This window comes from Haliotis asinina, chromosome 1, assembly GCF_037392515.1.
Source record: "Haliotis asinina isolate JCU_RB_2024 chromosome 1, JCU_Hal_asi_v2, whole genome shotgun sequence".
In the NCBI taxonomy this organism is placed as follows: Eukaryota; Metazoa; Mollusca; class Gastropoda; order Lepetellida; family Haliotidae; genus Haliotis; species Haliotis asinina.
In genome coordinates, this window is record NC_090280.1 from 41,917,495 (window position 1) to 41,937,977 (window position 20,483).

The window sequence follows — 20,483 nt, forward strand, 5'->3', positions numbered from 1 at the left end:
ACGTAATGAGCTGCCTTCTAAGCCTTCAAGGGTTGTCTCCCTTATTTAGTATGCTTAGTGCATAGTGGAAGCCCTTTTTCCAATCTTAGCATCATTAGAAAAAAACAAAGATTTTCTCAATAATTATGGTCTGTAAGTGTTTCATACCATAACATATAAAAGAGATTGGTGTGTTTGCAAAATGACCCCATGAAAAGTCGCTAGCCAGTCTGGCCAGTTAATGTGACGGTTTACTTGCCCGACATGATTTTTACTAGCCACGGGATAGCGGGGCAGTGGCTATCTCATACGTGATAATATATAGTAAAATATTTCTTTCTTTCGGCCACCCATGTCATATCGGTTAATTATGGGTACGTAACCTTCAACATTAACTACACAAAATACTATATAACAGACATATCATTCATCTCAGATACAAGGAAACGTTCACACTCTTTCCAGTTGCTGTATACCGAACCAAGCTCCTCTCTCTCTTCCTTTCTTGTTTTTCACTGTACTTCGAACAATGACTTGTTGACGACAAAGGCACTTAAAACACAGAAAACGCTTGAGCCCAAACTCCATCCCTGCGCGTGTAATTGACGCTGTCGCTGTGAGGAGTCTCCCTTTACCCAGAGATCCATGCAGCATGTTGATGTCATAACTTAACTGAAACTCAACGGAAACTTGTTGGAGCATGGGTAACGGATACCGTGCGGAAACCCTTAGAAAGTGGGTAATTGACAGTTTCCGTCATTGCGGAAACTCAGTGTAAAAGAACGGAAACTCACTGGATTCTTGGTGGAAACTTAAGTTTCAGTCCACTTTCCATCAGGTTTCCGCACTGCGGAAACCAGGTTATTTTTGCTGTGTCTGCCATGTCAACACAGGAAGCCGTCTGCTCAGACAAGGGAGATAACTCTTGACGTAATGAGCTGCCTTCTAAGCCTTCAAGGGTTGTCTCCCTTATTTAGTATGCTTAGTGCATAGTGGAAGCCCTTTTTCCAATCTTAGCATCATTAGAAAAAAACAAAGATTTTCTCAATAATTATGGTCTGTAAGTGTTTCATACCATAACATATAAAAGAGATTGGTGTGTTTGCAAAATGACCCCATGAAAAGTCGCTAGCCAGTCTGGCCAGTTAATGTGACGGTTTACTTGCCCGACATGATTTTTACTAGCCACGGGATAGCGGGGCAGTGGCTATCTCATACGTGATAATATATAGTAAAATATTTCTTTCTTTCGGCCACCCATGTCATATCGGTTAATTATGGGTACGTAACCTTCAACATTAACTACACAAAATACTATATAACAGACATATCATTCATCTCAGATACAAGGAAACGTTCACACTCTTTCCAGTTGCTGTATACCGAACCAAGCTCCTCTCTCTCTTCCTTTCTTGTTTTTCACTGTACTTCGAACAATGACTTGTTGACGACAAAGGCACTTAAAACACGGAAAACGCTTGAGCCCAAACTCCATCCCTGCGCGTGTAATTGACGCTGTCGCTGTGAGGAGTCTCCCTTTACCCAGAGATCCATGCAGCATGTTGATGTCATAGCTAGGCCCCGTCTCACATACGACAATACACAAACGGGGCGCTTAAAGTGAGCCAGAACCAGTTTAGGTATGTCATAGGAAGTTACTCGTCCATTAGAAAGCAAAAGTAAGAAATACTTGGGATATACTGTATGTTTGAGGAAGACGTTTGATCTTAGAAGATAGCAGTTATTCTGCTGTTGGTAAGTCTATCTTTTCCCCCAACATCTCAGCAAAGGAATAGCCTGACAGTTTTCACTAGACTACGGTCCATGAGACAAGTGAACGATATATTCTGACAATGCTGTTGAACATGTCACTACTATAATTCTGTTACTTAAAATATATAATTTTCACATAAACAGCAACGCCAGGTAAGAGTTCAGCCCCAAGAGCTCCTCTCGTACCCCCATCGCAAATATTATTCACAAATTGACATATACTTGAATTTGTAACAAAACCTAACATGTCATGTACCGCGATATAACGAGATCGCAGACTACTAGAGGATTCACAACAATAACTGAACACCCCAAAATGAGTACAGTATAAAAGATTGAACCACTTAGTATTGGCTCTGTTTATCTGCGGAAGGAAGAATATGGGGGAACGGAAGGAACTCTTTCCCAACGCCATATTTTCCGAAGTAAATGCGTGTCCCCAGTCAGAACAGTGGAGAATGACTCCATAATGAGGCTTACATCATCTCGTACCACTCTGGCATTGGCACTGAGGCTAAGGGGACACTTTCCTAGTGTTCCAGTTCGTGCAACATGTATTACAGTTATCACTGGAGATTCGGACCCATGTCACTATTGGAGTTATGAGCTCCCACTTAGATCTGGCATTTTATGTGTAATTCAGTTGACTGATGGGCTGTTTGTCATTTCTGTTGGCACATAATCGCAACTTTTATATGATCGAGGCAGTCCCAGTTTTAATCGTTTGACCCACACATTGTAGCAAATCCTACATATAGATCATTATTGTAATTAATTACAATTATTAGAGGCATGAAATGTTTAATATATACTTAACTGAATATTTAATGTAGGTGAAACTGAAGAATAAAAACTTAAAGTGCAAATGTAGAAAACTCATGTCATCCTGTCACATTATGATGTTGCTATGGCACATGGGAGCGAGAGTGTTTTCAACATTTTCAAAGGCTGAACCAATTCATAGACGCAGTGAATTTGTAGCCCAGTGAATATGGTCCGCATACAGTGATTTCATAGAACTGTATAAATAAATTTAATAATCAGATAATCATATTCTGGAAACATATTAATTTTGCTAATCACTTGGAACGAAGTTGTTATGCTTTGCTGTCAGTGATACAAAACTAAGAACAGATAAGGACAAGAAAAGTGTAATTGAAGATTGACCAAACATTTTCCTATATCTTTTCTTATTTCAGCAATAGGACCTCAGGCCCATGTACATATTACATGCAAATATTTACAATTGGAGTTACATTTCCTAAATTTGAAAAATACGATGATCGTAGTTTGACAGCATCCTACACAAAATGTGCTATGTTTTTTAGCAGTAAGACATCAGAGGACTGTAGCATTCTTTCAAAAGCATCTCTGCAACTGATAGTGCCCACTTGTAAATGCAGAAAATATTTAAGATGTATATTGTGACAAGCAAAAATAAAATAAATTTCATTTTCAAAAGCATTTAAACTACATAGTGGGCAAAAACGGATTACACCATGAGAGCACACCAGTGTCAGTAGCTGAATCCTGTATGACTCGTCAAAGTGTCAACTGCATGTGTAGAACCTATGTCTATTGCATGTTCATCAAGAGGTAAATGGGGAAATGATCAGACTCTAAACGTGTTGGTGACCCACCTTATCTTTCTTCTCCACTGCTACTTCTGGGCTTGTCTCAGTTCTGTTGTTTTTATTGTTAAGTAGGAAGTGATGAGGTGTTTTATTTGTTTAATGGGCATTGTAAACCAAAAGTTACTGTGTTCTGTAATCTGATTGGTTGAAAAACATGATTAAATGGTATTGTAAACCAAAAGTCACTGTGTTCTGTAATCTGATTGGTTGAAAAACATGATTAAATGGTATTAGATTCCCGGAAACTGAAAGACTATTCACCGCGTATTGACACGTAAACAGTTGTTTTGTTGTGTCATCAACAGTGGTGACGTCATTCAAATCATATTGTGACGTAAAGTTAGAATGACGTCACAAATGAGCAGCTCCAGATGCTACCATGGGAACCAGCTGAAACGGCCAGCTGATGACACTTCACTGCTGTATCCGTATTCGATGTAAACGAGTGCAGACACTAAAACCCTTTGGTTTACTTTTGTGTTTACAATGTCGATAAACGTCATGTGTTGGTCATTTTCCGGGTGTTATTGAGTATTTGAAGCACGGTAATATTTCATTTGAAACCTCCGGCTGACGCCGTCGGTTCCAAATGCATTCCCGTGTTTCAAATACTCAATGACACCCGGAAAATGACCAACACATGATGTTTATCTCCTAAGTGTTTTGTTCATTACTGTTGGCGACCAAGCCACCTTATCATTCTTCTCTACTGCTACTTCTGGGCTTGTTAGCATAGCTGAATATTGATCATACTTACCTAATATATTTTTTTGGTTTATTATGTTAGGTGTCTGGAAGTCATCCCATGGGCAGAGGAATTTGTTGAACCTGGCCCACTGCGAAACATGTTTTATTTTTTGTTAACACTGATCATACTTACTTAGTATATGTTTTTTATTTTTAAAAAAATCAAACACATTTTGTTTAAACTAAAGACATAATATCGATATTCATCATCAATTATGTTCAAGTTTCCCCATTTAACCAGCATCTACAAGTAGTCCACTGCTCAATCCGCCTATGAATCCACCAGATTTCCACGTCTACAAACCAGTCTGGTCTACGAATTCACTGAAAGGTGCACATGGTACAAGCAAATGACACTGTCAAATGTTTACTTAAGACTGGTAATGAATCTAAATAGTTTAAATATAAAAATTATTTAGAATTTCATCAAGATTACTAATATCATGATTTTAACCAAACATGTGGAACTTCTGTTCATTTGAACACAAGGTAACAAAACAAAATAGTTTTTGGTCACGTTAAGTTCAGACCAGTTTATGGATGTTTGTATTATGAATTTCAGTTCTGATGAAAGCTAAAGGCAAGGTGGGGAACAAGAAAAATCACCAGTAAAGTAGTATTTCTTTTAAATGCTCTACATTTCTCTTTTGCAATTTATTAAGTGTAATAGGGGCATAAAAACAATGAAAACAAATTGTGTTTTGGTTTTGTTACCCTTTTTGTCAGTAAAGACCATTCCTGGCTAGCAACCAGTTATTACCATTTTTTAGAGGTTTTTGACAATGTTCCTCTTTGTTTCTGAACATAATGGAACAAAATTTATAGTGACGATAGATTAGCTATTCACCAATGGTTCCAACAGGAAGCATTACCAAGAGGTGCATATGTGAAACAAAACAGAATATTACTGATATGCCATTAACATACATTCAGTGCTCTAAGTAGTCTAAATGTAGTCATAAGGTTTTCCAGTGCTCCAAATTCTAATATTGAAACAAGAACGATTACACACTCCTGATGTTGAAGAATGATCAGGAGCCCAGGATCTAGATTTTCAAAGCTCTCTTAGCACTTAGATAGTCGTAAGTGCCATGCATTAACATTGCCTTGAAATCTAGGCCCTGCTGAGACTTAGCATTATTCATTATTGTGAAATGAAATTTAAAAATCATGGTCCTGATGCTAGTACAAAACTACCTGATCTGAGGTCCTCATCTTCGAGAAACCAAGCACTCGTCTCACAGATATATGCTGGACAAAATAAGTTAGGGATATTGGTATTTTTATGATTGATATTTCATCAGTGTGTCAGTGAATAAATAGATCATTCATAATTTCAAAATTTACATTGATCACCCAAAACTGTGTTGCGTGAGATCAGACGATATCTCCTAGCAGATATCTTGACAGTAGATACTGCACGATGCCCTGACAATGCTATGATGTCATGAAGTTGATGACATCACAATGCTATGACATTGCTGCACTGTAAATCTAATAGCAGTGCCTATGGTTGTCCCTTTTGCTATTTACAGATTTTTGGCATTTATATTTTTTTTTTTTTTTTTCCATGGAACATTTTGGTGTTAGCCATATGGTAGGGTGGGCTTCGTTTTCGGAGCAGAACTCAAAAGCCGTTCAGTATTTTTCTGCAAAACTTGGTAGATATATCGTTCAGAAGCTGAAGTGGTGCCTTTTGCTATGTTCAGGATCTTGTAATGTATTATTTTCTCGGTTTCCATGGAAACATTTTGGACCCAGTCCCCAAGGTGGAAGGTGTGTTTTGTTTCCAGAACAGAACTCAAAAACTTCTTAATATCTGTTCGTAAAACTTTCTAGATATGTGTGGCAGACCCCAAAGTGGTGCCTTTTGGTAGATACAGGTTTTTGTGATTTATTATTTTCTCGCTTTCCATGGAAACGTTTCGGACATAGTCTTAAAATTGAGAGGTATGTTTCGTTTCCGGAGCAGAACTCAAAACCGTTCAGTATTTTTCTGCAATACTTGGTAGATATATCAGTCAGAAGCTGAAGTGGTGCCTTTTAGTATTTACAGGTTTTTGTGATTTATTCCTTGGAAACGTTTTGTACCTATCCTGAAAAGTGAGAAGTGTGTTTCATTTCCAGAGCAGAACTCAAAAACTGCTTAACAACTGTTAGTAAAACTTTCTAGATATGTGTGGCAGACCCCAAAGTGGTGCCTTTTGGTTTTTTAAAGGTTTTTGTGATTTATTATTTTCTTGATTTCCATTGAAACGTTTCAGACTTAGTCTCAAAATGCAGGGGTGGGCTTCATTCCCAGAGCACAACTCGAAAACCATTTCATATCTTTCAACAGATCTTGGCAGATATATGAAATTGTGACTTTGCTGGTTACAGATATGTGGCATTTATAATTTTCATGAATTCCATGGAAACAATTCAATGAGTAATGAGTAAATTTTTAACTTACCTTACCATAGGTCTTATGCATATTACCTCTAGCTTCGCTAAACGAGATCAGACAGTCGTTGATTCGCCATCCCCTCGATGGCTACCTCGTGTAATCTACGAATGTAGTCACGGAAGTGACATGATCTCTCCACTCGCGCAAGAGCGCAGAATCCAAAATTCACTTTTACCTTTAGCGTTCGTGCGAACGGACGTGTTGGTTTGCAGTTTTTCTACTGTGTGTAGTTTCAATAAAGTTGCTACTCCTTGGTAGGTATGGTTTGTATCCCCTCATTATGTATCAAAGTCAAGTCATACAAGCATTTAATGTGCTTACCTTGCTACCTCGTGTTGTTCTTTTCTCACTCAGGCATGGCTTGTCCGTGTCGTATGTGAGAACGGCATGGCGTCCGTGGGGGTAGTTCATCTAGTTGGTTGTTTGCCCTTCATGTTTTTGCCCATGCTTGGTCATTTTCACTTGTGTTTTCGGTATTTATCATACCCTCTTCTGCCATGAATTTCAGCGTAGCGAAGGCAGCCATTGTGGTTGTTGTTTTTCGCTGCCCCGCACTTACGGATGTGTCTATTTTTTATGTAGGGGTGCAACTACTTTCTACATTTTTATGTAGGGTTTTTTTCTCCTAGCATTGTATCAACATGTCGTCAAGTCTTGGTTTCTTGTCTGTTACAGTTTCTGTGTATGACTCGACACTTTTGTACTATCTGCAAGGGGCAGAAGTCAGCCAAAGACCCACATCCCTGGTGTCTGGATTGTGCGTCCGCTGTTTGCTCCATTGATAATCGGTGCCTACACTGTCAAGCGTTATCTCTCGCCGATTTCAAGACCTTTTTGGCGGTTCGGAGGAAACGTTTTACACAACGTAAGAGAAGAATGTCGTCGCCAGCGTCTTCCTTGGGATCTTTACCTGACGACCAGGATCTACCACCGCCTTCAGTACCAGTATCAACGCCTAGTGTGGGGCGCTCATCTATTACGCCGGCGCGCTCCTCTCCAGAGCCTACGCGTTCGGACGCCTTTGTAGACTTATCTCACCCGGATGCCTTATCCCATCCTGAAGTTCAGAGGCTTCTGCGATCTCTCTTGACACCGGGCGCTGCTGTACTCCCTACCTCGTCGTCTACATCTTTACCAACGACAGCGCCTAGACTTACGCCAGCGCCGTTGCCTGTACCAGCGCCTGTGCCTGTCCCGGCGCCTTTGTTTACGTCAGCACCGGTGTTTTCGTCAGCGCTTATTCCGACGCCAGCGCCTGTACCAAAGCCAGCGCCAATGTTGTTGCCGGACCCTGCTCCTATGCCTACTCCTTATCGGATCCCCAGAGTGTCTGACTAAAGAAGAAATGTTACAGCGCTAGTTGGATGAAGAGCGCGCTCGTCGTTTAGAGGCTGAGCGCTCCCGGCGCAGATCTCGTTCTAGGTCCCCGAGGGGTCGGCGCTCTCGTTCTCCACACCGTAGCTGGCGCCGGCGCTCCCGGTCTGTTTCCCGCTCTCCAAGGCGCTCCTTAGAGGAAGACTCACACACCAGAAGTAGACGTAGAGTGCGATCTCGTTCAAGATCACCACGGCGTCTCTCTAGATCCCAGCGTTCGCGATCGCCGGAACCACTGCGGACTTCCTGCAAGGAATTTAATACGAAGAACTCTGCTTCCAACTCTAGTCAGCGACGGGAATCAACCTCTGTTTCCTGTGAGGATCACGAGGAACAGTTCTTTTGTCCAGATTATGAGGAGGAACCTGGCAATGATGGTGATAGTGATGGCACCTACCTTCCCTTAGCTGCTGTCTTTGAGTGGATTGCCGATAGATTACCGGACTGTCCTTCCCCTTCTTCTGATTCAAGCAACCCGGCGTCGATTCACCTGTCTCCCGAGTTACTTATTCCACCACACCCTATGGTGGCGGATGCTGTAGCTTTGTTAGACTCGGACTTTGCGAAGTTATCCCTAAATCCAACCATCAAAGCGTCGAAGTCTAAGAAATCAGATTATAAAGTACACAGTCTGGATTTTGCCGACAACGGGGCGGTGCAAGACGATTCAATTAAGAGGTTGTCAGGCTCTACTCCGTCATCTTACAGAGTTCAGGATTCAAAGCTAGCAGCTATTGATACGGAACTGAAATGTATGCTTAAACCTATCTCGGCGCTTGCGTCAGCCACCTCCGCTGCAGCCTTGGATTTATCAGAGGATAATGCCTCGAGGGTGGATCATTTAACTACCATTTTTGCTTGGCAAGGCAGAGTACTCCATGACCTGCTTGGACATTTACGAGCGGCGCTAGCCATGACTACTACTATGCGCCGATCTGGATTTTTAGATGCTTGTTCTTGGCAAGAGGAATTTAAACGACAACTACTTCGTGCACCATTTACGTCTAAGTTCCTCTTTGATGATAAGATACCGACGGTGTATATACAACATGCTGAACTCACTAACACGGAAGTGGCGCTGTCAACCTTCGAGGCCTTGGGCTCTGCATTTCGTGGCTGAGCCAGGGGTAATGCCAAGAAAAGATATGTACCCAGGAGAGAGTCTATCCGTTCCTCATTTGGGAGGGGACGAGGTCGTACCAAGGACTCAGATGTCCAGCGCAAGCCTCAAGAACACTGCAGGGATGCCCCATCTACATCCAGTCGAGGTAGGGGCAAGCGTCCCTACTCCGGCCGCTGAAGCCATGGACTACTACGACTGGGACCTCCCACCCCCAGTCGTACCAGTTCATCCGACCCCTGTAGGTGGGAGACTAGGGATCTTCTGGGCCAACTGGACATTCCTGGAAGACCCGTTTGTTTGCAAGATCCTGAGAGCCGGCTACAAGCTGCCACTAGCCGGAGCTCCGCCGTTGACTACCACTCCCCTGTCACGAGTGTACTCAATAGATCAACAGGTACTTATACTAGAAAACATCAACATTTTGTTAACAAAACGTGCTATAGAGATAGTGTCAGAACCCCATCACTCCCCAGGGTTCTATTCACCCATCTTCCTGGTACCCAAGAAAGGCTCCACCAAAATGCGGATGATTCACAACACGGCGACTTTCAACAGCCTGTATTTAGCCGAGCCCCCGCATTTCCGAATGACGTCACTGGATCAGATCCGAGCCAAGTTGTCACCCGGAGCTTGGATGGCCAGCCTAGATTTACAGGATGCTTACCTGCACGTTCCTATATTCCCACGCCACAGGAAGTTCCTGCGTTTCATATTCAACGGAGTACACTACCAGTGGCGAGTGCTGCCGTTTGGAATTTCTACGGCCCCGTGGCTTTTCACTCGGGTCACACTGCCTGTCACCCGGTTTCTGCACCTCCGGGGGATAGACTTCGATCCTTACATCGACGATTGTTTTCTAAATCACTGCAATCCTCAGTTGCTACGCAAACAACTGGACTTCTCCACACGCCTACTTCAGCAGTTGGGATGGATTATCAATATCGAGAAGTCGCAACTGGAACCAGCGCAGGAGTTAACTTTCATTGGGGGGTTGTTCCTGACTCGGCTCAATCTGGTCAGGGTCCCTCCCGATCGATGGCAGAAGATTCTCGCCTTTACGGATCGAGCTCTGTCCCTACCTCTCACCCTCAGAGAATGGCAGTCTCTGTTGGGCTTGTTGACGTCGGCGCAAGACCTCACCCTCAGAGGACGGCTTATGCTGCGTCCACTACAGAGGTTCCTATTACCATTCATTCGGGAGAACGACCTCCAGTCATCATTTCTTCTACCTCCGCACCTGCATCAGTACCTCAGGTGGTGGACGGTAGAGTGGAACGTCTGCGCCGGTGTTTGTTTGACAAGCTTCAACCATGACCACGAATTGTTTGTAGACGCATCCCTCTTGGGATGGGGCGCTCACTTGAACGGCCAGACAACCTCAGGGCTGTGGTCAGACGCCGAAAGGGAGTGGCATATCAACAACCTGGAGATGCAGGCAGTCATCCTAGCGGTCCGCCACTGACTACCGGTTCTAACAGACTCCAGATTCCTGGTAGCGTCCGACAATTCCACGGTCGTGTGGGTGATTCACAATCAGGGTACAACCAGATCCAAACAACTTCTGGACCAGATGTTCCTGTTAGACAGGGTAGATCTGGTAGACAGCAACGGCATCGTGATCGCGGCTCGTCACATTCCCGGCTGCAAAAACATTCTGGCAGACGCCCTGTCGCGCCCCGGCAAACCATCCCCGACGGAGTGGATGCTTCATCCGGACGCATTTCGCCAGATTTGCTGGCAACTCGGGAGACCACTGGTTGATCTTTTTCCCACCAGTTTCAATCACCAGTTACCAATGTATGTGTCTCCCGTGCCGGATCCACAGGCGTGGGCAGTCGACGCGATGTCTCTGTCGTGGGAAGGCCTGGACGCATATGCGTTCCCTCCTCCAGTCCTTCTCTCGGATGTAATCGCCAAGATCAGACTGACACAGAACCTCCGACTGCTTTTGGTCGCGCCTTGGTGGCCAGCCAGGTCGTGGTTTCCCGATCTTCGATGGCTCGCCAGTGGAGACCCTTACAAACTTCCAGAGTGGTTGCATCTTCGACATCCACACAGTCGACAGCTGCATCCGGATCCACTGCAATTCTATCTCCACGCATGGGTCATCTGCAGAGGGCATTAAAGGCTAAGGGCTACTCTGCGCACGTGGCGAACGTTATAGCTCACGCGCATAGAGTTTCTACCCGATCTTTATATGACGACAAATGGCGCTCTTTTGAGAATTTTTGCGCACAAAGATCTCAAGATCCCATGGCAGCATCTCCTCAGTTTGTGGCACAGTTCCTTCTCTATCTACGGAACTCTAGACATCTCAGAGGCAGTACCTTAGGCACCTATTTGTCAGCTTTGAATTCTGTCCTTGCTATCAAGTCAGATACACAGATCTCCAAGATACCGGAACTTATTGCGCTTCTCAAAGCTTTCAAGCTGGAAGACCAGAAGGCCAAGTTCCGTCCTCCAGCTTGGGATCTTAATGTCGTCCTTCAACATCTCAGAGGGCCGCCGTATGATCCATTAGAGGAAGCCTCCTTTGAACATCTTTCCAAGAAGACGGCTTTCTTACTATCATTGGCAACAGCGGCTAGAGTCGGCGAGATCCATGCTCTTGACATTACTCAGATCCGATTTGAACAGTCAAGACACGGACGTGTTCATTTGGGTTTGCTTTGGGATTTTGTGGCGAAGAACCAGCTTCCCGGGCAGCCTAACAGGCTATTTTCCATCCCTCCTTTGTCTACGATCCTGGGTCATCATGACTTTGAGGAGGAGCTGCTATGTCCAGTCAGGGCTCTCAGATGCTATATTAAAAGGTCAGCCTTTAGGATACGATCCCGCAAAAGGTTATTCATTCCCTTTGTCGCGTCCTGCAAAGGCGAAGTAAACAGAAATACTATTGCCCTCTGGCTCAGATCGACTATCCTGGCGGCCTATGACGACAAGCACCTGCCTCATCCGGTAGCAAGTAACCCGCACGAGATCAGGGCCTTGGCGTCTACGATGGCCCTCCATCGGAACTGCACAGTACCGCAGATCATGGAGGGCTGTTTCTGGAGGTCATCAACTGTCTTCGCATCCCACTACTTGAGGGACTTGGAGGGGTTACAGTCATTTGGTCCATTGGTGGTTGCTCAGCAACTTACCCGACCGTCCGCCCATTAGGTAACTACACTACTACTTACCGTTGGTCTTAAGATTAACCTCACCCCCAGGGTGCGTCGGTTTTTCTTTGGAGTTCTATTGGGTTACTCTTTGTCCTGTTTCAGGTATTATCCTGAGACCGTTGACATTGGTTTTCCCGAGTTCTCCTGATGCATGTGCACTGTTTGCTGAGGGATGGTCCTCTGGAGTCCACACCACCATCCATCTGTCGAAGCCATATGCATAAGACCTATGGTAAGGTAAGTTAAAAATTTATTAAAATCTAAATATTTTAGATATTTAAATACTTACCTTACCATAGGGCGGTGACTCCCTCCCAACGCTGGATGCTCCTCCCCACTTTGGACTCTTCGGACCTTCCGGTTGACGGTAAAAGTGAATTTTGGATTCTGCGCTGTTGCGCGAGTGGAGAGATCACGTCACTTCCGTGACTACATTCGTAGATTACATGAGGTAGCCATCGAGGGGATGGCGAATCAACGACTGTCTGATCTCGTTTAGCGAAGCTAGAGGTAATATGCATAAGACCTATGGTAAGGTAAGTATTTAAATATCTAAAATATTTAGATTTTAATAACTCTCAGATTATTTGTCCTTTCAAACATGTGGGGGCCGGAGGGATATGTCATCTCCTGATGACTCTTGTCATTGAAAACTAAGAATGATTTTGGATGATAAACATGATAAATAAATCTTACCCTTGTGTCTACTGATATCAATTATATCAACAGGTGTTGATAAAGGCAAAAATATCCTTGGCAAGCCTTGGATATTTGTTGCTTTATCAGTTTGTGTTAATATGTTTGATAAGGGTAGATGCTTGGGTGAGATTCTGTATATATCCTTAAATATTTTTGTCCAGTATATATCATATATTCAGCATAATAGTGATGTTCCAAAGGTATCTAGATAGGCATTATATAAAACTTACAGTCCAATAATTTGGCAGAGTCTCTACTAGACATCATTCCATGCTGTTCTTTTATTAATTAAAAATGGCTACGAACATGGACTAAAGAATCAATATCTGTTGATGTTCAGAGATCAATATCTGTTGTTTTCAGATCAGTGTGACCTGATGGAAATGCCACCAAGACAACTTGCCATGGTTACTCTATTCCTGCTGTCCAGCCTCGTCACCATCTTTGTCAGTGGTAAGAATCTGGTGTCATGAGGGGATTCAGAGTTCTGTGGCCAATTCACATGATTCAGGCAGTGGATAGCCTAATGGTTAAAGCATTCATTCATCACACTGAAGGTTTGAGTTTGATCCCTTCTTGGATCAAATACACGAAGCTGATCTGTGGTGTCCCCTGCCAAGATATTGCTGAAATATTGCTAAAATTGGCTTCAAACCAAACTGACTCTGTGTTCAGTTCCCATCCCTTGGTTACTCCAGTATCTGCTGATTGATGGTTCAGTTCCAATATTCACCCTGATTCAGATCTGTCAATCAGCACCATACTGGTGTCTGTCCACCCAAAATAACACCCTGCATCCCTTCAAGCTTTAAGAGGCTTCATAGTCTCATCTTCATCCACATCTGAATAAGTAATGTAGCTCCTGTTCATCTCTTTGGGTACATCAGGTAAACATGATCATAGATCAACAGTTCAGGTTGATGTGGCCCTGGTGTTATTGCTGATCAAATCAGCCCTAATTTTGTTTCCATTATATTGTTTGTTTAGTTTCTTGTTGAACACTGCACTCAGCAATGTTCCACCTATATGGCAGCATCTCAGATTGAGTCTGGGGTCCAGTAACAGTATCTACTGGGATCCAATGATGTCTGTCAACCAGGTCAACATGCCTGTCAACCTGATCTGGTTAGTTGCCTCTTACGACAATCAGATGCTGCTAAAGATTGACTCAGTCATGGATCTTCATGGTTTTGTTCCAAATAGCATGATTAGACTTCCAGCTGATATGACATCTAGTTGAAATGATGTTGGTGTCGGATCTTCAGGCACATTGTACATTCATGAAGGATGTGATTTTAATGTATATTTCCCCCATCTCATGCTTAAAAAGTCCAGATTATGACAAGGGTTCTTGGTTTTTATTTGGTTTCAAATACAGGTAACCATGGTAACAGAATGTTTGCTTTTCTCAACAGATGCAGCAGAAACCAGTACATCATGCCCTGAAGTAGGATGTTTTGGACGGCCAGTCAATGTCACTTGTAACATGACTGGCGAATATGGGTCTATCGGGTTTTCGCGGCCAGATGCTATTGAAGTAGTAACATGCCTGAAGAACAAAGATGAATGCTTCATCAATACTCAAGGCTACGAGGTGGTGTTTCGCTCAGATGAGAAACACATTATGCGCATAAAGGGCCTGAATAGAAGTGATGTTGGAACATGGAATTGTCGTGATTTAACAAACCCTCTCTTGGACACCTGTAACATCAAAGGATATGGTAATGTTCTGACTGATAACATTAATTTTTACAATACCTTCACCCCTATGACATCATTGTCTTCAATCCAGAATTGTGGAGGCAATCACACAAAAAATGGTTTAGATTTCTAACCAAATTCTGTTGGTGTTAGTTCCAAGCATGGTAAATAACTACTTGTCCCCCTGTGTTATTAGTGCTTTCCAAACACTCTCACCTTTCTTGTCTCCTGTTGTGATATTGCTGGTGTTTTGATTAAAACATCTTAAAACCGAACTCACTAACGCACTCACTTTTTTCAAACACATCTCTTAAGTGTTATATTCACGAAATTATAAGAATATTAGCTTTGATGTGGATAGACAGTATTCTTTAGAGCATGCCAAATGGTAACTATGGTAACTATTGCTTGATTTCTGGTGATGTGAAGTAACGGAAATCTTTGTGTTTTTATTCTTATGCGTTTACTTCCATCCCATGACAAAGCACATGTAACATATGTTGTGTGACCTGCAAGTAACTGGCAGTGTATGGGTTCCCGGTAGGGGAGATGATTGTGGAATTTTTACCTGCATGTGCCTCACAGTCAACTACAGTTAGTAACAGTGCCCCTAAGGTAGGTGCGTGCGTGCGTGCGTGCATGTTTTTGGGGTGAGGTGGGGGAGGGGTGATGGGATACAGACATGTATGTTTACTGTAACTTATGGCTGTGAATATATTTTGGGAAATGTTCACTGCTGAATTTTCACTGCGAAATTTCAGATGTAAGACAGTCCCCAACTGCTGCACGTCCTCTGCCTAAATCAGACAACTGCATCTACATCCAGAAAACTTTCCGTCCACAAACATTATGCAAAGGTTTCGGAGAGGATCCAAATGTCAACATTACCATCAAGGTGAGACATGTCTTTCAAATCCTCATAGATATTAAAGATTCAATATAATCATGACAATGATGCTGTGTTAAACGTCCCCCTTATGTGTGGGTCTGATTGTAACATGCTGTTATAGTGTTGAGCCACACCCCTTATGTGTGGGTCTGATTGTCACAGATGCTCTTATAGTGTTGAGCAACACTCCTCTGTGTGAGTCTGATTGTCACAGATGCTGTTATAGTGTTGAGCCACACCCCTCTGTGTGCGTCTGACTGTAACAGATGCTGTTATAGTGTTGAGCCACACCCCTTATGTGTGAATCTGATTGTCACAGATGTTCTTATAAGTGTTGAACCACACCCCTTATGTGTGAATCTGATTGTCACAGATGCTCTTATAAGTGTTGAGCCACACCCTTCTGTGTGCGTCTGATTGTCACAGATGCTGTTATAGTGTTGAGCCACACCCCGTATGTGTGGGTCTGATTGTCATAGATGCTCTTATAGTGTTGAGCCACACTCCTCTGTGTGAGTCTGATTGTCACAGATGCTGTTATAGTGTTGAGCCACTCCCCTTATGTGTGCGTCTGATTGTCACAGATGCTGTTAAAGTGTTGAGCCATACCCCTCTGTGTGGATCTGATTTTCACAGATGCTGTTATAGTGTTGAGCCACACCCCTTATGTGTGGGTCTGATTGTCACAGATGCTGTTATAGAGTTGAGCCACACCCCTTATGTGTGGGTCTGATTGTCACAGATGCTGTTATAGTGTTGTGCCACTCCCCTTATGTGTGGGTCTGATTGTCACAGATGCTGTTATAGTGTTAAGCCACACCCCTTATGTGTGGGTCTGATTGTCACAGATGCTGTTATAGTGTTGAGCCACACCCCTCTGTGTGAGTCTGATTGTCACAGATGCTGTTATAGCGTTGAGCCACACTCCTCTGTGTGAGTCTGATTGTCACAGATTCTGATATTGTGTTGAGCCACAGGCAAACTGTATCGTAAGTGGGGTTGCGCAGCGTAGAGAATATGCTCAGTCTTCATATATGCAAGCGAAGCGAGCAAAGGTTGACAACACACTTACCTCGCTTCGGTTCAGAAAGTATTTTTCATGACAAAATAAAATATCGCCACCATCAGAGGTACACTCCAACTTCCTGACTAGGTTGTGATCCCAGATTTCCAACACCACATTGAATAATTACTCAGGTGAAATATGTTTTATTCAACATTTTAAGCGCCACTCGTGGTACATCAGGCCGTTCTTCGCCTCCATCACCAGTCCGAGACGTAACGTGTACGCGAGACGGCCTATCGTCTCTTGTCCGCGAGACGGTGCGCTCCACGGTACTAACTGAAGCGCTTCCCCCTAATTAATTCAATCACCGTGGAACCACCTCGATTGGGTGCGAACACGATGCAGGGTAATTAAAGCGTCCCGTAAAATCCCCAAGGGTGGTGGGGTACTTGACAGTCTAGTTCAGCAAGCTAAACGTCGTGTTCCTGCCAAGGCATACACCGACGTTTAGCATCCCAACCCTATTTTATGAGGAGCACTTTCCCGGCGATTTTTACCGGGAAGGTTTTTGACTGCAGAAACACAGAAAAACGAAGCATCGCATGTATATTTGTACACGGATCGAAAGATCTATCCTTTAGGTACAAAACCCGATTGCTGTCTTACCTTGAAAAAATTTATTTAAAATTCAACACAATTATATTCATCGCCACCCCGTATTTTCCACAGTCGGATGCGGCCATTTTGCCTCATGACGTCACAGGGTCGTGTGTACCAGTTAGGTTTGTTAAAACTGGGAACGGCAGGCAAACGAAACAAAGCAGTTTTTGAATACTAACAATAAATGCACAAACTGGCTTGGTACTGGAGGGGAGTCGATTTTGTACATGCTTCAAGTGGGCTAAGTTGAAATATTAATGTCCCTTTTGATGATTAATAATTAAATAATAACAAAATACCAATGTTTGCTTTATATATTTTCCTTTTTGACTGGGTAAAGATACTGTTTAATACTGTTAAAACAACATCCTACTGTCTCACCGTTTTCCCTCCCTTTTTACACATTGACTTAATTTTGTTGTAACTGTTATGATGAAGTGTTTTTGGTAAGTATACTTTCTCTTCTTACCTGTAACTTTTTCAGAATATTTAAGATGCTGCAACATTCCAAGTCGGTTTGCACAGTGTTTAAATGTACACAGCATATAAAAGTTCCTTAGAGAATCATAGTCGCAACTGTTTACAAACTCAGCAGACTTCCTAAATCTGCATGGAACAAGCTTTCAGAAAATACAAAGATCATGTTTGTGTGAAGTGTGCACATAGGTGAAAATTGCCGCCAAAAACTGACTACTTTTGTTCGTGCTTCTGGGTAGCGTCTCTCGTACGCGTAACGAAATTGTGAGGCCGTTTGTGTGTCTGTGCCGAGCGGTGGATGGAAAGTAGATGTGTTTCATCGCGATTGTACACCTATGTGCATTCGTGTACACGAACAAGTACTTATACGAGGTAAATCTGCATGGAACAAGTTTTCAGAAAATACAAAGATCATGTTTGTGTGAAATGTGCACATAGGTGAAAATTGCCGTCAAAAACTGACTACTTTTGTTCGTGCTTCTGGGTAGTGTCTCTCGTACGCGTAACGAAATTGTGAGGCCGTTTGTGTGTCTGTGCTGAGCGGTGGGTGGAAAGTAGATGTGTTTCATCGCGATTGTACACCTATGTGCATTCGTGTACACGAACAAGTACTTATACGAGGTAAATCTGCATGGAACAAGCTTTCAGAAAAAAAAAAGATCATGTTTGTGTGAAATGTGCACACAGGTGAAAATTGCCGTCAAATGTCTATAATCTACTGCTATAGCAGCAAACATAAAACGTAAAACTGTTTTTACATCGGTAGAAGTGGTCGTGTTTTCCAATGATTATACTTCCAACAAAAAGAGTATTCCGCATGAAAAAATGTTATTCGTGATTTTGTTATAATTTATTATATCCTCATTGTTGTAACGCAAGAAAAATATCGCCATGTAAATTACGTATGCTTCGAACAGTCCAAGACACAAGACGGATGTTTTGACTGAGCAATTTAGTCAGGCATCAGTTACCTCCCATTAATGACACGGTAACCCAGTCACTTCTACGCGAGACGGTTCGCGCAGTTTCGAAGAAAGTAAACATGTTTCAACACAATAACAAACAGGTGTGCGTTGGTGTGCATCGGAAGCTGCATATATATTATGAATCTACGATGAATGAGCTTTCAGAAAATACTAAATTAAAGTTTCTGAAAAATATGTACATAGGTGAAATTCTCTGTTAAATATCGTCAATTTTTGCTCAAATTTTGCACTTTTTTGTCATTTTTTTACCATTTAATTTCCTCTTTTTATGCTTTCATTCACGTCATCCAATAACGTGACCAACAGTCAACAACCATAGCAAATTTTGTTTAATTATTTGCATAAATAACACTTTTAGACTCGTTTTTGTGTGACATGCAGAATTTCCCTGTCTGTGATCAGGCAGTCACGCGTATGAGTGACCCCCTCTCAGGTAGTCACTTGTACACGTAACGGGAGACCGTCTCGCGTACACGTTACGTCCTCTACTGATTACCCTTGCCAGCTTCCGGTTCAAAGCAGTGAAGGAACAAGTTGTTATTCCGTATGGAATACATAAAGAGTTACCTCCCATGCTTCATACGTCCACTACGCCAGAAGTGTGTTTATCGTAGAATAAATGTTACAAAAGATCTTTCAACAACGCCGACACTTAAGACAAATACATTCCAACAGAATCATGATAAAATTAGGCAATATGGTGTATCTTTATAATTTCTACTTTTTCTTGTTCCTTCACTCCGTTGAGCCGGAAGCTGGCAGGGGTAATGGAGGCAAAGAACGAACTGAATACCATGAGTGGCAGTTAAAATTTTGAATAAAACTTATTTCACGTGAGTAACTATTAAATATGGGGTTGGAAATCGGAGAGCACAACCTAGTGAGGAAATGGGAGTGTACCTTTGATGGTAGCGACATTTTATTTTGACACAAAAAATACTTTTTGAACTGAAGCGAAGGAAGTGTGTTGCCAACCTTTGCTCGCTTCGCTCGCATATATGAAGGCTCCTCACTTTCTCTACGCTGCGCAACCACATTTGCACTACAGTTTGCCTGTGGTTGAGCCACACCTCTATGTGATGGTTAAAATGATACAAGCCATCCCTCTCCACACAAAAATTTAGATTTTGATTCCCATCTTGTGTTTGTGTGAAGCTTATTTTATTGCAATTTAGCTGGGTTTTATTTCATCTGTTTTTACTCACACACATGTATGGAATAGCACAATGTAATTGTCAGTTATTATGTGTGACAGTTTACAAACAGAAAGCTATCATGCTGTGATATGATTGTTTGTTGTTAATACCACACAGGCAATATAAGCTATAAGACCAAGTAACCTTTTCTTTGTTAACATGTAGATAATTCTCCATGGGGTTAGTGAGGTAGCCAAGTGGTTAAAGTGTTTGCTTGTCACGCCGAAGATCAGGGTTCTATTCTCCACATGGGTACAATGTGTGAAGCCCATTTCTTGTGTTCCCCAACTGGCATGTAGATGGAATGTTGTTAAAAGTGCCGTAAAACCAACTTCACTCACTCAGTCAGTGAAGGATAATAAATTCTCTGAGCCGGACCACTCTGACCATCATGTCACCTGTTGTATGTCCTTTTTCAGGTGGCTGGCAAGAGCTACAGTTTCACATATGACCAGTATAAACAAGATGATGAGGTAGAACTTGCTTATGTCCCTAAAGGTGGGGAACTGGAATGCAGTGTCACTGGACCAGCTGCCCAGTGTTACACACCCACCGAGAAGAACACGACTCAAATATGTAAGTTGCCAAGTGTAGGCATTCAGGCTATGTCCAGGCAGTGGAGTAGCATA

The 20,483-nt window shown here is 42.7% G+C and overlaps 2 protein-coding genes across 2 annotated transcripts in view; both read left to right on the forward strand.

Moving 5' to 3' along the window:
• The first annotated feature begins 1,596 nt into the window (after positions 1 to 1,596).
• LOC137291671 (uncharacterized) overlaps positions 1,597 to 20,483 on the forward strand; it is a 41,263-nt gene continuing 22,376 nt past the window's right edge. The window contains exons 1-5 of the mRNA XM_067823104.1: positions 1,597 to 1,734; positions 13,303 to 13,392; positions 14,355 to 14,660; positions 15,402 to 15,535; positions 20,274 to 20,430. Of these exons, the coding sequence (XP_067679205.1) occupies positions 13,317 to 13,392; positions 14,355 to 14,660; positions 15,402 to 15,535; positions 20,274 to 20,430 (673 nt within the window). The 5' untranslated portion in view covers positions 1,597 to 1,734; positions 13,303 to 13,316. The remainder of the gene's footprint in view (positions 1,735 to 13,302; positions 13,393 to 14,354; positions 14,661 to 15,401; positions 15,536 to 20,273; positions 20,431 to 20,483) is intronic.
• On the forward strand, positions 9,084 to 10,538 carry LOC137272655 (uncharacterized). Its single transcript, XM_067805048.1, has 2 exons — positions 9,084 to 9,797; positions 9,954 to 10,538. Exons 1-2 carry the CDS (start codon positions 9,084 to 9,086, stop codon positions 10,536 to 10,538), a joined length of 1,299 nt encoding a protein of 432 aa, XP_067661149.1.

Bases quoted from the DNA above. Each gene is read 5' to 3' on its own strand.
- LOC137272655 (XM_067805048.1), top strand. From the start codon at position 9,084: ATGCCAAGAAAAGATATGTACCCAGGAGAGAGTCTATCCGTTCCTCAT. The intron at 9,798-9,953 runs GTACACTACCAG...TGCAATCCTCAG, and splicing joins TGCGTTTCATATTCAACGGA to TTGCTACGCAAACAACTGGA.